A 14,956-nucleotide genomic window follows, 5' to 3' on the forward strand; every position below is an offset into this window, starting at 1 on the left:
CACACACACACACACACACACACACACACACACACACACACACACACGGTGAGCTTTTTCTTGTCAGGCTGGTATTCAGGATATAAGACAGTTGATTTGGGACATTTGATAAACTAAAACAATTTATCAAATGTTAAACAACTCTGTAGTGCTCTGCAGTGTTTGGTGAGTTTAGGTTTACCGATGGTCGCCTTGTCGGTCTCGATCTCAGCCAGCAGATCTCCTTCACTCAGCTTCTCTCCCACCTTCTTCTCCCAGCGCTGCACTGTTCCCATCGTCATTGTGGGAGAGAGGGCAGGAAGTGTGACCTGCAACACACACAGACACAAGCTTGAGCGACAGGAGAAATGATGTAACTGTGACCTCCCCAGTTTGAGTCTGGTCGGAGACATTAGAAAGAGCAGACTCTGACGAATTAAAGCTTCTCTGATTCGTCTGATGAAATGATACAAACACCTTTCCTACCTAAATATAATGTCTTCAACTGATGACATTTTGTTTCTATTCTCAGCAACAATGGCGACCTGACCAGCTGGATGTGACATGAGATGGAAGGTTGACACGTCACATACAGCGAGAAAAAAATGTCTTCCAACAGAAACCACCACAAAACAATAGCGAAGAGATATTTAAATAATAAGAATCTCTGGTTGAAGCTTGTGTTTTTCATCAATATAAAAAGACCGTAACAGAATAATTTAGGTAACAAAGAAATATGGAATCCCTACCGTTATATTTGATATGCTTCCTTAAAACTGATTAAATCTAGAGGCATGAAGGTCCAACCTTCTTTAGGAATTATTCAACAGAGCTAACAGCTGAATATCAACATTTTAAAGTTAGCTTTAGAGACTTGATGACACACAACACATTTTCAACATACTCTGTTAATTCAATAAACCTCACAAGACATATTCTGATAAATGCAGAGAAGATCAGAAACTCCTGCTCCAACATGCAGTAGACACAATGATCTGTCGTCACATCCAGCCCGTCACATGCTCTACACCGGACTGTACTCTGAGAACGAGCCTACCTTCATGTGTGGGGGGTAAGAGCTGCCCGGGGCTGCAGCAGCAGCAGGAGGAGCAGCAGGAGGAGGAGTGGAGGCCACCGGGGAAGGACCGGCACCGGCTGCTTGAAGAGACTCCAACGTTACGTCTTTAAAGGCTGAGATGAGGTCAGGGCTGCCGGGAAAATATACACACAAATATGAGACGTATGTTTACACGAAGCATAACCACATCTAGACTAAAGGACACTGGGTCTCATTTATAAAACAGTGCATAGGATGCACACTGCTTTCAAACTGATCATGACAATCCTAACCTGCATGTGTTTGGACAGGAAAACCCAGAGAATATTGCAGACTAATTTGAATTATTAATTATCCTATATAGTGAGGTTACCCTGGTTTCCAGCTTGTTTACATTGTCGAAGGACAAACCTGTCAACCGTGATGCAGATCACAGCTCCAATGAGGACATCTCTGGTCCCTTCAGGAACCAGGATCTTTGCCAGATAGCACTCCTCCAGTATCTCAAAACCAACAGTGGCCTTGTCAGTCTCCACCTACAAAGATAGAAACATTTTTAAAAACCGTGTAGTGACAATTTCCTACAATAATACGGGGAACACGCACACAAACGGGTCCTAACCTCAGCTATAAGTTCGCCCTCGCTGATTTTCTCTCCCTCCTTCTTTTCCCAGCGTGCTATCGTTCCCGTCTGCATGGTGGGGGACAGCGCAGGAAGCTCCACCTGAAGAACACAAAACAAAGTCCAGATGTTCAAAAATAAAGAGTCATGAAGACACACCATATAATGACCTGGGGGATAACCAAATATCAAAGAAAACCTGTATATATGTAGAAAGATTTAACAGTATCCTCACTGTGGCTTCATGATGGGGCATTGCAAAATACTGGCAGCTGTCAGGGGTTGTAATTACATCACCATCAGCTCATTCCCTTTCACAATAAATTACCCACATACAGCTGCATTTCTCCACATCTGTAATGTTTTTGGGGTAATTTCCAAGGTTGCATAACATCTGATAGCAGATAAACATAAGTGCTGTATGTAAAGACACATCATGTTGAAGAGGCGGTCCCAGGCAGATCTACATTAATTGCAATTTGTTATCAAAGTTACAGAATCAGCAGTATTATGTGCGTTATGTTTACATAACGTTACATGCTGGTGTGCTACAGACTGACAACTAAGGCGGAGTCTCAATTTGGGTCGCATTTAGTGAAAGAGGTGAGCCTGAATAACATTGAAGTGTATCTGCTGCACTAAAGACATTGAATAACGTATAGATGTGTGATAATGTAAAACACATATGACAGGACCCATGCTGAATTTACCGGATTACGGGAGCACTTTGTAACTCAAACCTGAATGCATTTAAGTCATATAAAACTGATTAAAGCCTACATGTTATATGACTCAACTACCACTGTACCCAGCTGAAATGTTGCCACCTAATGACATACAATTATATTTTGGTAACGTTACAGCTAGGAAACAGTTTGCTGAATTAAAATGTACAGTTTAAACCTCGTGCAGCATCTGTATTTAACTGTTACAGCAGTGTCAGAGTGTGCTTGGTACATCACAGGGCTACCTGACATGCTAGCTAGGGAGGTCATGCCGTTAACGTTACCTTCACGTGCGGCGGCAGGCTGTAGAAACGTTGGCCCTGATAGCTGCCTTTCAGTTGGTGACACCGCAGCAGAGTCGCCCTGTGGCTGAAGCCGGAGCCCACACACGCTGACCGGGACCCCGCTCCGCAGTGAAGCCGCTTCAGAGAACCGGTCCCGGGCACGGAGCGGGTGCTGAGCGAAGCAGGCCCGACGAGGAGGGCACGGGGACAGTGCAGCCTGGAGGACGGCCTGAGCCGCAGGATGAGACGGAGCATGTCGGAGCGGTTGAAAACACTAAAACAGAGCTGTTGAATTATGTGTTTGTCTTACACCGGCATCAGATATATCCTCTGTGTAGCCCGTACTTACTCCTCACTTTCTAATGACCTCCTCCAGTCCAAAACGCTTTACGGCTCCCCTCCTTGTCCTGCCGTAGCTTAGAAAGAGGCGTCGTAAACATGTCGTAAACCGTGTCCGTTCAAATTTCAATCACCAATGCTGAATTAAACTCTGTTGCTAGTTGAATGAGAGAATACATTTATCTATAGACCGGGCCTCAGTATTTGGGGTTATTTGACATTTTTTTGCATCTTTGGTAACTTTGGGGACTGAGCTTGACTTTCAAATGGAGTCCTGTGTGTTTGAGCTGAGTTTGTGATGACTGAACAGCTCAGTCAGGTTTCAGGGGCCGATCCATCCCAAGTGACATGAAATAGAGAATACATTTCCAAAAGTCAGCAGAGAGATGGGAGTTTTTCCATCTACTGTGAAATATTCTACAGTGATGAAAATGAAGATGCTTAGGCATTTTTATTAAAGACTTTAACTGTCTATCAATAGCCATTCATTAGTAAAACTCCACTGTCGACCTAGACACCATAAAAACGGATAATCTTTTTAAAAACAAAACTCAGGCTTTATTTAAAATGATCTGTCTTTCTAACATTCAACAACTGTATTTTTTTTTAACTGACAGTAACCATATATTATAACCATCTCACAAGCAAATTGTACATTTTACAGTACAGGCAGTTATGGCATTCAAACATGTCGATATAACAGTAGACCGATGCATATTTCAGTTGGCAAACACATTGATCCTGAATAGGAAGATAGAAGCAGAGTGAAGGAAAACATGTCAAAGGTCCATTTTGATGTCTCTCTCTCTCACTCTCTCACACACACACACACACACTCTCACACACACACACACACACGCACACACACACACACACACACACACACACACACTTCTTACATACAGTCTATGCTCACATACCATAAATAGTGGGATGGTCCACTGTTCCAGGACAAAAGTCTCATGTCTGATGTCAAATTCACAATACCGCATCTTCTTATCATATTCTAATCTCACAGGAATCTCTCTTTAGACAAACAAGAGCCATTAACTTAAAACAATGAAAGATAGACTGAAAATAATTTTACACAAATGTACAAAACAATTACATAAAGTAAACAAAACAACAGTGCTGTTCATCTGCATTTCTACATCAACGTCAAAATTCCAGCATCATTTCAATTTCACTGACAGCAGTTCAGTTTGAGCATTTCTGTTAACATCTGGTGAGCTACAGACTTACATTTAAGCCCACATCTGGATTTGGGTCCTATTTAGTGAAACTGAAGTCTTTGTTCCTTTTATTTTCAGTCCGGACATCTTCAGATGGCCGTCACCGTCCTTTTATGTTATCTTTTTATATTGTATGTAATCAACCTTGTGCAGCACCAAATCAAAATGAAGTTGTACAAAGTGTGTCAGACTTTCTTTTACCCCCCCCCCCCCCACACTTTAATACTTCTAATGTATAAGTGGTATTTGTTTCTCACCAGAAAATGTTTTTCCAAATTCTTAGATAATACTGTCTATTCAATTTATATTCACAGTTAAATTAAATGTACCTCAACTGAAAAAAAATGGTCAATACGTATTTCTAACATCTGGTAGTATTTGTTTCATAGACTTCATTGCTGAACAAGAAATGAAAAGTTAACAATTAAACATTACTTCGCACATTTTTTCTAATTCTTAAATACAGTACAAACCTCCGGTTTCAACTAGAAGGGAAACAACAACACAACTGTGGCTTTAGAAACAGTTAAATACAAAATAATGCTTCTGTCCAGTTTTGATAATACAGTAACAGCCTGGCAATAACAAGCACATGATGGAACTAGCTTTGCTTTGTAAGGCACTGAGCTTCACAGGGCGGGTAGGGCCATCAGTGGGGTTTAGTACCAGCTGATCAAATCTCTTACAGTATTTCGCTAATAATTCAAATCTCAAATCTCTCGGCTGAACAGTTGATGTGCCTCTAGGATCAGAGTGTCATGTCCTTCAGCTTGCACCTACAATGGACTAAGACACAAAAGAAAGTGCATTGTTTACCATTGAGACTCAGGAAAATGAAGATGAGCGAGGCAGAATTAGCACGGCGTTACCTTTCCTCACCGCGGTCCTCTTCTACCCACGCCACTATTTTTCCTTCCCAGCCTGGAATGATCGCTCCATCCAGGAACACCTGCACACAGACATAAAGAACATACTATCTTCATATGTGATTGCTCTTATCATATACTTATACTTACATGCCATATGCATGTTGGAATGAACACAGATCAAGGACTATGGAATTCATTCATCTTTTAGAGTGTAGCACAACACAGTCTAGTGCTAAAGTTGACTATTCGTGTCAGAGCCTTCTCTTACCTCTTCTTTCACGGTGCCAAACTCAGGATCCAGGGCTTTGAAGTGGTACCTGTAGTTTCCCTCTCGATCCACGGCTGCCTTAACATCCTTCAGAGTAACCTCCCCCAGCCTGTACGACGTGAACAGAGAGACTCACTCTTCTTGACGGCTTGTGAGTTTCATATTTTTTAGATTGTTTTATTTTCTACCTGTGGCGGACTAGCCTAAATGTATGTGTAAGGATTTAACGCATCACTGCTGGCAGGAGACAAATTCACAGCAAAAACACTTAATATAGACACACACACACACACACACACACGCACCTCTTCGGTATGTTGATCATGGAAGGTGTTGGGGATGTTCCAGTAAAATAAAGGACTTTAGTGGAGGCAGAAGAACCACTGTGAGATTGACAAACCTCTGAAATGAACAGAAACAGAGTTAGTAAAAAGCACAACTATTCTGTGTATTCGGGGAGTGCATGTTAGAAACAACTAACTTGTGCAAGGCCAGGTGTCAGAGTCTGTGTGTGGGCCTTTGCGTCTTGGAGATTTCCCCCTTCCCTGTAGTATTTGGATAAATGTTGACAGCCCTTCATGATTTTAAATCTCTACATTACTAATAAGATCTGACGGTATGAATGAATTTGACAGCGTACTCTTTCATTTGTCAGTGGTTTATGCTCGTGTTCGTACCCTGTGTGCATGCAGGACATGCAGTCTGTCGATGAGCGATACTATGCCCTGCTCCAGGGTGTCCAGCGTATGCTGCTGTGGGTCGTGGTCTCTGAAGTTGTTCCTCAGACTCCGAAGTGAATCTCTGAGCAGCTGAACTTCCTCGGCCTGCTGACAGAGAACAAACACAAAAAGCTAATTGTATTGGTGTGTGTTTAAAGCCTTACAATGCTATTTCTGTCTATGTTAAGCACATCCTGTCCCATGTTCTGTCCTACAAATACTGTATTTGAAAGCAACTGTCTTCCAGGTAATTAACATGTCATACAAATGTCTTTAACTTACTTTTCATGAAAGTTAGAATGTATGTGTCAAATTATAGTATGCAGCCTAAATACTGCAAGAGAATATAATTCAGTAGAATGTGAGTGTATAGTCGTGCGATGCTTTGTTAGCGAAATAGGAATAGGCCAAATAACTGAACAGCCGTATCAATGAAAACAATACTTACGTCTGACATCGACGGAGCTGGATTTCCAGAGTAAGAATACCCGTTGTTTTCTGTGCTGGTGGGAATCTGAGAAAAAGAAAAGGTGTGTAATGTATATCTGAATTCTTGGGTCTAAACCTCAACTGTTTATTAAGATTTTAGAGCCGAGTCAGTAAAGAAAGAGTTCTACCTGCATGCTGATTTTATGCTCCAACTCTCTTTGCAACTCACTCTGTCAAAGAGACACACAATCAGACACACACTGATATAAACCGGCTAGAGCCTAAAAGTTAAAACAAAAACACTGGCTGACATACCTGCTTTTTTTTGCTTTCTTCAAGCTTGTGTTTGAGTTGCTGCAGTAGCCTGTCCTTCTGTCCTATCTCCTTCTGCAACCCGCCAACCAAAGAGAAATGTACGGGTTTATGATTTAGCAAAAACTCAATTAACAGATGCTGAATAAGAATCAGGATTATGAACCAAAGTTACATTAGTTAAATCATGAAAAAAGAGGGATTGGAGAACCTCACCTTAAATTCTCCCCACATCTTGTTACTTTCCTCCAGCTTCCACTGCAGCTCGGCCTTTAACACATTTTCAAAGAGGAGGAAAATTTGCAATACACATCTAAAATATACAGGACCTACCGAATACAGTTTGGTAAACAATTTGCATTAAAAAGAAAATGTAATAGATAATAGATTGTGTACGTTCTGGTTGTTGAGCTCATCCTTCGTCATGCTGGCTCTGAGAAGCTCTTGCTTCATCTGCAGTATTGATGCCTCCTGAGTGCACAGTCTCTGCTGCTGGGCGTCCTGCACATTTACAAACCGACACGAAGTCCATACGTTAGCCGGCAACCAGCGTTCTATTCAACTGCGTAATGACATGAATAACTGCAGATCAGAGTCTTACCTTGACTCCCTGCAAGCTTCTCATCTCCTGCTTACAGCGCAACAATTCCCTCTAAAGCAAAACAGCAAAACAACGCCCTCTTAAGTGTGAATGTTGTCCTCACAATAGAAGAACATATCGACAGAAGAACTAATGACACAATTTACCTTTAGCTCCCGAGCCTCCTCCATGCTCTGATCCAGACGACTGTGAATGACTACCTGGAGAACGAGAGAGAGCAAAGGGATGTGTGTGAGAACCACAATGGACTGAGAAGGAAGGGAAACTGATACCCGTGTCACCTTCTCTCACACACACACACACACACACACACAGTAAAGCAACAGAAATGTGATCTGTGCTGAACACAAAGAGCTGGCAAAACACAGCAAATACGAGTGTGACACAGAGGAGTGAGAGAGTAGGGCAGAGAATGAAAATAAAGATTGAGAAAAGGGGATGAAATCTAAAGAACAAGTGGAGAGGCCCTCACTGCCAGTTGCTGATCAGCATTGCCTTGGTCCAAACTCAGAGACACATCCTGCTCATCCTCAGGCAGCGAACCACGGAGCAGCAGAGCCTTCAAAACAAAGAGGGTAGAACATGAAAAACAAAACAATCTATATATATACACGCACACAGAGGGTTACCAGAGAGTGAACACTCAATATGCATGTACCTGTAAAGCAGACACCATTTTACGTGTCTCCTGCACCTCCTGCTCCAACGTTTCACTGAGAGAACCCTCCAACGCCGTCTCCGCTACAACACAGGATGACTCCACTACACGCACACATAACACAGTGTTAGCGACACGTCTTGAGGTTTACTAATCAACCTGCCGGTGTGTGGCGGGACAGGACTCACCCCTGCTCTCCTGCTGGTGGTGGTGGGGGTCTTCCTGCGGTCCGTCCGAGTGGCTGCCGGGTGGAGTTCTTGGAGACGACAGCGGACTGACCGAGTTGAGGCTCGAGGAGGACAAAATACAGATTTATCAATTTATTCCTGAGAAGCATGGCGGGTGTGTGCATGTTAACATTTACTCACACGCCATGTAGGAATCTATGTAATCTATGCAAATCAAAGCACTTACAAACTGCACGGTGCGTATAGACACTTCATTTACTGTCTCTTGTCCCACTATAGCACTGTAGACATCTTATAGTTATGATAAAAGAAGCATAAACACACACACACACACACACACAGGAATCCACACCCACAGTGTCTGGTCTTACCATTTAATCTGTATCCCCCCCATAGTGAGCTACAAGTGGGCTAAACTCTTCATCAGATACTTCCCAAGGAGCACAAGTTCCTGCAAGTGGGACTTTTGGTGATTCTCTGCACTCTCACACACCCTGACACGGCAACCAAGGCAGCACACACTGCTTAGCATCTCTCAGAGCTAAAATATCACGATTAAAAAGAACACCACGGTGCAAAACTGGACATGTGACTGGAGAAAACAAAGGCCGAGTGTTTCTGTTTTTATATCATCTGCCTGGGGTGAGCACAGAATGTCCACGAAGCACTACACACTAAAGTCATGTGCTCTGTCAGAGAGTGGTACAAACACACAAATAAACCACAGAATGAAGTCGAATCATTCCAAAGTGTGGAAGAAAAGGTGTTGAAAATGAAAGATAACAGAGAACTTGAACTGCATTGACACATTGAACTCTACAGTATAAATAGCAACAAAGCTAAATATGTTTTCTCCCAAACACCAAATTGCAGTCTGATGTAAAAATTCATTGAACAAAAAACAACAACGTACAAATGGCAAATTTATTAGCATAATTATACTACTTGTCATTTGGCAACTAACCTGTAGCAACCTCCTTAATGAATTTAGGCCAGAATGCCAACAGGCTTTTAGTGGTTTAAGGGTTTAGTTTTATCATTTCTTGAGCCTGTCATCACAGCCCTGCGGTATAGAAAATGACACAACATGATCCAGCCCATACTGAGGGTATGAAGTATGAAAGTAGGTCCAACCTGTGAGGGTTACAGGATATTTTACAAATGCTTTTTGAAACTATACACGTGAATATAAACATGGTTTCTTATTTAAGATGTTGCATTTGAGAGCACTCAGAGGTTAGTTGTCTACTTTTCCTCTGACGGTATGATGTTCACCTGAGTCATATCTGCCTTATCGTGCTTAAAACATGCTGATGTAAAGTAAAATTACCTGCTAGGCTGGGGATTGTCCGGCTCATCCGGAGTTCCTCTTTCATACTGCTTGACCAGTGACCGAACACACACATTCTTCTCCACATCCAACCCCCAGCCACTAAGAGATGACAGACAAAGCAAAGGTTATTCATTCATAATTAAGAACTGGCAGCCAGTGTTGATAACATATGTATAGACAACAGCCGTATTTCAATAGTTGTGAGGATGTTATTTTGGCCATCTGTTTGTCCACCAGAGGACAGCAAAGACTACACACGCATCTAAGAAATGCTTGCTGTGGCAGAGAGCGTTTGGATATTACAGAAAGACATCGACAGGGATTTGTGTTTGTGTTTATGTTTATGATTGTTGTTGTCAGCATACCTCTGGAGACGTGTGACGCGTGTAGGCTGCAAGGCATCAAGTCGCGCTGACTCCAGTGCAGCAGCGGCACCTTGTACTAATGCAACAGTGGAGAGAGGGTTGTGGCTGGCAGAGCCTCTTGTCAAACTCCTCCCACTTCCAGAGGCAGCCCTGTGATTGGCTGAGGGTTTGAAGTGGGCGGCCAACGCCAGAATTATCCTCATTACAGATTTCAGATTACCATCGACAATGTCTGTGGACAGAGAGGGAACATGTGTGCTTTTTAGTAATGACCTAGACTTGTACAGAGCATTTGGTATCAACATGGGAGGCAAATATAGCAGATTTATAACACTTTTTAAAATTGCACAGATGATGCTGTGAAATAAAGTTTCACAAAGAACATGATCACTGTTTCCTTGATGCACATGGAGAGAAATGTAGGTGTAGGAACACAAGCTCTCTGAGATTTACCTCTTGCGGATATGTGAGGCATGCGTATGTGTTTGGAGGAAATGAACTGCAAGACTTGCGCCACATTCTTCCTGCTCTCCTCTTTGTTCTGTGGAGCGACATAGACCCCTTCTAGCGTTTCCCCTGCTGCCAAAGTGAATGAGATCAGAGAGAAAGAGATTAAAAAAAGGATTAAATGAAATTATGATGCACCTACAGGTTAGACATTTCCATCAGTACCAAATGATTTTGACTACATTACAGTAAAGTGTATTTACCAACTATCTCTATGAGCTGCGTGAGCACCACCCCATCCTGCAGATCATGCCTGAGGTTCGTGATCGGCTTCAGGCCTGGTTTCTTTTTCAGCTGACAGTTCACCCACGAAACATAGGCTGCCAGCTGCTGCTGCAACCCATCAATCAGACACACACAAATCCAATAAACCACAGAGGAACACACACACAATAAACCACAGAGGAACACATGCACAACGTTTGGAGTGGGGGCCAAAAAAAGGCTGAGGCCATGGCATAACAAATGAGTTCCTTTGTTTATTATGTTGGGACAGGACTAATGGGAGAGAGGGGGGGTCAGTGTATTGTCCCACTACTGGTTGTATGTTACTTTTGTTTTTAATGTGAATCATATAATTTCGTGTTCAGTCAAGAGTTGAATGGTTCAGTATTCTCTCCATTGATGTAGATTATTCCCTGTATTTCGCACGGTTAAGGTCTACTCCATCTTTACCGGTCTTGTTCAGTCACGTGACAGCCCGTCGTTCCGGGATACAACACAAAATCGCACCCCATTTTGAACACAACACAGGAAATAAACCCTACATATGATGTGTGGCTTTGTAAGAAACACACTGACGCTACTTGGTAATCGTATTTCCTGTCAACCATCCCCCCTGACGTTATTGCGAGTATTTACACCCAACTAACGTTAACCAAATTACTTTTTAGTCCTAACTAATAACTTTACAAACCAACGTTAACATTAACTAAGTTGGACAAACTGCAAAAATATTTCTACATTAGTTCAATTTTGTCACTGTGTTGTTTGGCTGTTGAACAGCAGATTAAAGTCTTTCACTTGCTGAATTATGGCTGAATAACTAACTAACTTAAGCTAATACACATCTACATTAACGTTACTAACTAGTAACTATAACACTAAACGTTACCTCGTTGAAGCCTCCGTGTAGAACCTCATCCAGCAGACTTCCTCTAGAAAGTGACGCGATCATCTTTTGACTCTAAAACCCATTCCAAGCCGCGTTAGCTCACTAGCTAGTCGGCTAGCTTCATTGACTCAGGCGACAAGAAACAACGGACAGAGCCCCGTTACTAGCTGCTGCTGTGCTCCAGCAAACGTCAACAAACCGCCGGGACAAGCGGGTGAGCGGAGGAGACGGCTACCACCGTTACTCAAGTCACCGAACCACACCGACATACGTGACTTCCGGTGGCAGGTTTCAGAATAAAATTGCAGTTAACGAACAGTAATTGTTACCTGCCGCCTGATTTTTGTGTATTCCTTTACATAAATAAAGACATTCCACCATAAATTGATGTATACAAATTCCCAAGAATACAGGAAAGGAAGTGTTTGATGCTATAAATTCCATGGGTGAGGTCTATATCATTAAATTAATGTGAAAATTGTTTCGCAGATGTTTTAATACGAATTAACACTAGATGGCAGCTAAACCCTAGTTAAGTACATGTTCTGGTACTGCAAAGTGTTTGTTTTTATCAGTGATGGCTGCGCACAAAAGTGACAGACAGTCTTTACAGTAGGCCTTAGGTATTGCCCATAACAGAAGAGTGGAATTAAGTCATTGGGATAATGTCAAGGTGTATCACATGAAGTGTCATTTAAAACTACCCACAAACATTGGATTTCATTACATTAAGTGTATTTTGCCAAGAAAATGATTATATTGTTATCCATCTGTAATAAAATAATTTCTAATATTTTTTACATACAGGTCTTACTTGATAAAGGTTCAAACATCGCTGAACCCAACACACTTTCCTGGGCTTCACTGTACAATGTAAATGTCCACAAAAACTGTTTTGATTTAACTTTTGATATTTAATATTACCATTTGTGTCTTACTCTTGAGCAGAAAATCGTGTGGCTCTTTTTAACTGTATATATAAATATATAGTTTCTCACACAATATCCGAATATCACAGTTTTTTAATTGTTTGCTAATTCATTCATGATCTATGTTAACTATCTATCTATGGGTGTTTTTTCACAGTTTGTTCTTCTATGTTGGTGAAAATTGTTTTTCATTTGACCCAAAAGTGTACTTATTAAAATATCCATGGATCCCATACATGTTCGAGGACCAGATTGCCCCGCAGTTGTCTTAGAATTGTTTATTCCCAACTCTTACAACTCTCGGCGTTCTATTCCTGTGTCTCCATTTACTGCCAATTTGCAGATAGTCTGTCAAAAAATACAATATACTTCAGTTATTAATATCAAAGTTTATTACACAATGTGTCAGGACACAAGTTGACCCACAACATTCTTGCACTTTGAAACAAAACAAACACCAGGAGCAGAAACACAGCATGTGGCCCTATATGCCCACTCCAGCATCAAGCTGCAGCTCTCAGTGAGCACAGGACTGGTAGGGAGCAGTGCCAAATGCAACTCATTAAGAGTGTCATTGTCCCCTGCCTATCTGGCTGAGCCTGGGCGGTTTGTAGAACTGGTGGTACTTGGGTTGTTCAGAGATGAAACTGGTGCTTGAGAGTCTCTCTCAATCTGGCTGGACTGGTGTGAATGCTGCCTGTAAGTGGATTGTGATGACTGTGCATAAACTGGCATTTGCATGGAGCTACAATCCAGGATTTGACCTGTGGAAACAGTCCAAGATAGATTAATGTAAGAACTGGGTGTGGAGTTTGCATGTATACACTGCCAGAAGTAATTTTCTGACAAAAGAGTACAGCTGAAACAATTAATCAACCTCCTAACCCCTAGCCCCATCCCTCGGAAAAAAACGGCTAAAATAATATACCCAAAATGAATCAGGAATATCTCCTCAATCATAAGGCATATATGCATATTTCTGGTTACCTTTGAAAGGTAAGAAGGTAAGGAATTGCATTACATTACAGTCATTTAGCAGACGCTTTTATCCAAAGTGACTTACACACATTCACATTTCCATATAGCCATGTTACAAATAACAAATATCTCCCAAAAACATTTAAAGAGGTTGGAATAGTCAATCAGAAGAAAATGAATTTGCAACAATTCTAATAATTGATTAATCTCTTAAGTCATTTTTAGCACAAAAAGTGAAATTATTCACTAGTTTCATCTTCTCGGATGTGTATATTGTTGGATTTCTTGCCTTTCTTTGAAAGTCAACTGAATTAGGATTTTGGACGATGTCATACTATTTGAAGATCTAGGCCCTGGTCACTAGTTTCTAACATTTATAGGCGAAACAATTAATCACTGGGTCAACAAATTAACAAGCAAATGAATCAATAATGAAAATAATTGTTAGTTAGACATTATATATGTCCTTGATGAGTTTAGTGTAAAATTATATATCTCAATCATGTAGCTGAAGTCCATGTTCCATACTTTTTGGATGAAGTCAATTTTGGTGTTAAGTAATCTTTTGTGTTAAGTGCTAATTATCAATTGTTAGCATGTTAACACTGTTAATGAGAACATGTCAGCTAGCTAATGCGGTAGGTCGTGACTCTTTGTCCACAAAAATATCAATATATAAACACAAGTTTGTCAAGTATTTATTTACCAATTCGTAAAGTGGTCTGATCAAGTATGTTGAGGTAAGGGAGGTAGATGTTGCTCGGTTCAGGAGGAGAGACATGCGATTTCCCATCATCCAACACCACACTCTGACCAAAAATACACAGCTGAAAGAAATGGAGAAAAAGTACTAAATGCACTGATGTTGTATGTTTTGCCTACTTTTTGAACACTGACTAGAACAAGTATGTCTCTGTGTGACTACACATATATTCATGTGTTTGTGTACCTGCTTTTTCAGTAGTTTCTGTGTCAGTTTTAGGAGTGTGATGCTCTGTACTCCTCTGAGGTCACTGAGCAGCAAAGTGGCCCGAGCCAGAGTAACACTGGACCCTGGTGGCATGCATGTACGTCCTGACAGCATGGTCACAGCTTCCTACTCACATAGATTTACAGACAGAACAAAGCAGCACTGAAATTACTTTAAATCATTATCCAGTCCAACATTATATCATATCATGTGTTTGATGATCATATAACAGCTCTTGAGATCAAAATCACAATATCTAGACAGAACGCAGGTGAAAAAAAATACTGTAACAGCAATACGAATGATACATATATATTTAAAACAAAGTGATAAAAATGCATGATGCTCATATCCCTCATTTGCCCAGAATTCTGAATCTTGACACCAAATAATAAGGAAGCTTTTTGGCTGAAACCCTCGGTTCTAATGAAACAAGTTCTTGCCCTACAAACTGCTCAACTAAGTAAATTTACATCCT

The 14,956-nt window shown here is 41.3% G+C and overlaps 2 protein-coding genes across 5 annotated transcripts in view; both read right to left on the bottom strand.

The window, feature by feature from the left end:
* dlat (dihydrolipoamide S-acetyltransferase (E2 component of pyruvate dehydrogenase complex)) overlaps positions 1 to 3,079 on the bottom strand; it is a 6,827-nt gene extending 3,748 nt beyond the window's left edge. The window contains exons 1-5 of the mRNA XM_031869218.1: positions 2,668 to 3,079; positions 1,659 to 1,760; positions 1,448 to 1,572; positions 1,037 to 1,187; positions 182 to 308 (exon numbers count right to left, since the gene is read on the bottom strand). Of these exons, the coding sequence (XP_031725078.1) occupies positions 182 to 308; positions 1,037 to 1,187; positions 1,448 to 1,572; positions 1,659 to 1,760; positions 2,668 to 2,922 (760 nt within the window). The 5' untranslated portion in view covers positions 2,923 to 3,079. The remainder of the gene's footprint in view (positions 1 to 181; positions 309 to 1,036; positions 1,188 to 1,447; positions 1,573 to 1,658; positions 1,761 to 2,667) is intronic.
* A 144-nt stretch (positions 3,080 to 3,223) lies between these two features.
* LOC116395369 (dixin-like) lies at positions 3,224 to 11,844 on the bottom strand. Of its 4 annotated transcripts, none has more exons than XM_031869221.1 (21): positions 11,602 to 11,844; positions 10,691 to 10,817; positions 10,434 to 10,559; positions 9,981 to 10,212; positions 9,613 to 9,714; positions 8,283 to 8,383; positions 8,095 to 8,198; positions 7,909 to 7,995; positions 7,583 to 7,636; positions 7,437 to 7,487; positions 7,232 to 7,336; positions 7,052 to 7,105; positions 6,839 to 6,910; positions 6,712 to 6,753; positions 6,543 to 6,608; positions 6,053 to 6,202; positions 5,857 to 5,920; positions 5,681 to 5,777; positions 5,376 to 5,484; positions 5,108 to 5,187; positions 3,224 to 5,024 (listed from the first exon to the last, which is right to left on the bottom strand). In XM_031869221.1, exons 1-21 carry the CDS (start codon positions 11,662 to 11,664, stop codon positions 5,015 to 5,017), a joined length of 1,896 nt encoding a protein of 631 aa, XP_031725081.1. In that variant the 5' UTR covers positions 11,665 to 11,844; the 3' UTR covers positions 3,224 to 5,014. The 4 variants fall into 4 exon arrangements, with proteins under 4 accessions (XP_031725081.1, XP_031725080.1, XP_031725079.1 ...); XM_031869220.1 differs by having other exon boundaries at positions 6,053 to 6,199; positions 10,691 to 10,820; XM_031869219.1 differs by having other exon boundaries at positions 10,691 to 10,820.
* Between the last annotated feature and the right edge of the window lie 3,112 nt (positions 11,845 to 14,956).

This window comes from Anarrhichthys ocellatus, unplaced genomic scaffold (genome assembly GCF_004355925.1).
Source record: "Anarrhichthys ocellatus isolate YVR2014 unplaced genomic scaffold, GSC_Weel_1.0 scaffold46, whole genome shotgun sequence".
NCBI lineage: Eukaryota > Metazoa > Chordata > Actinopteri > Perciformes > Anarhichadidae > Anarrhichthys > Anarrhichthys ocellatus.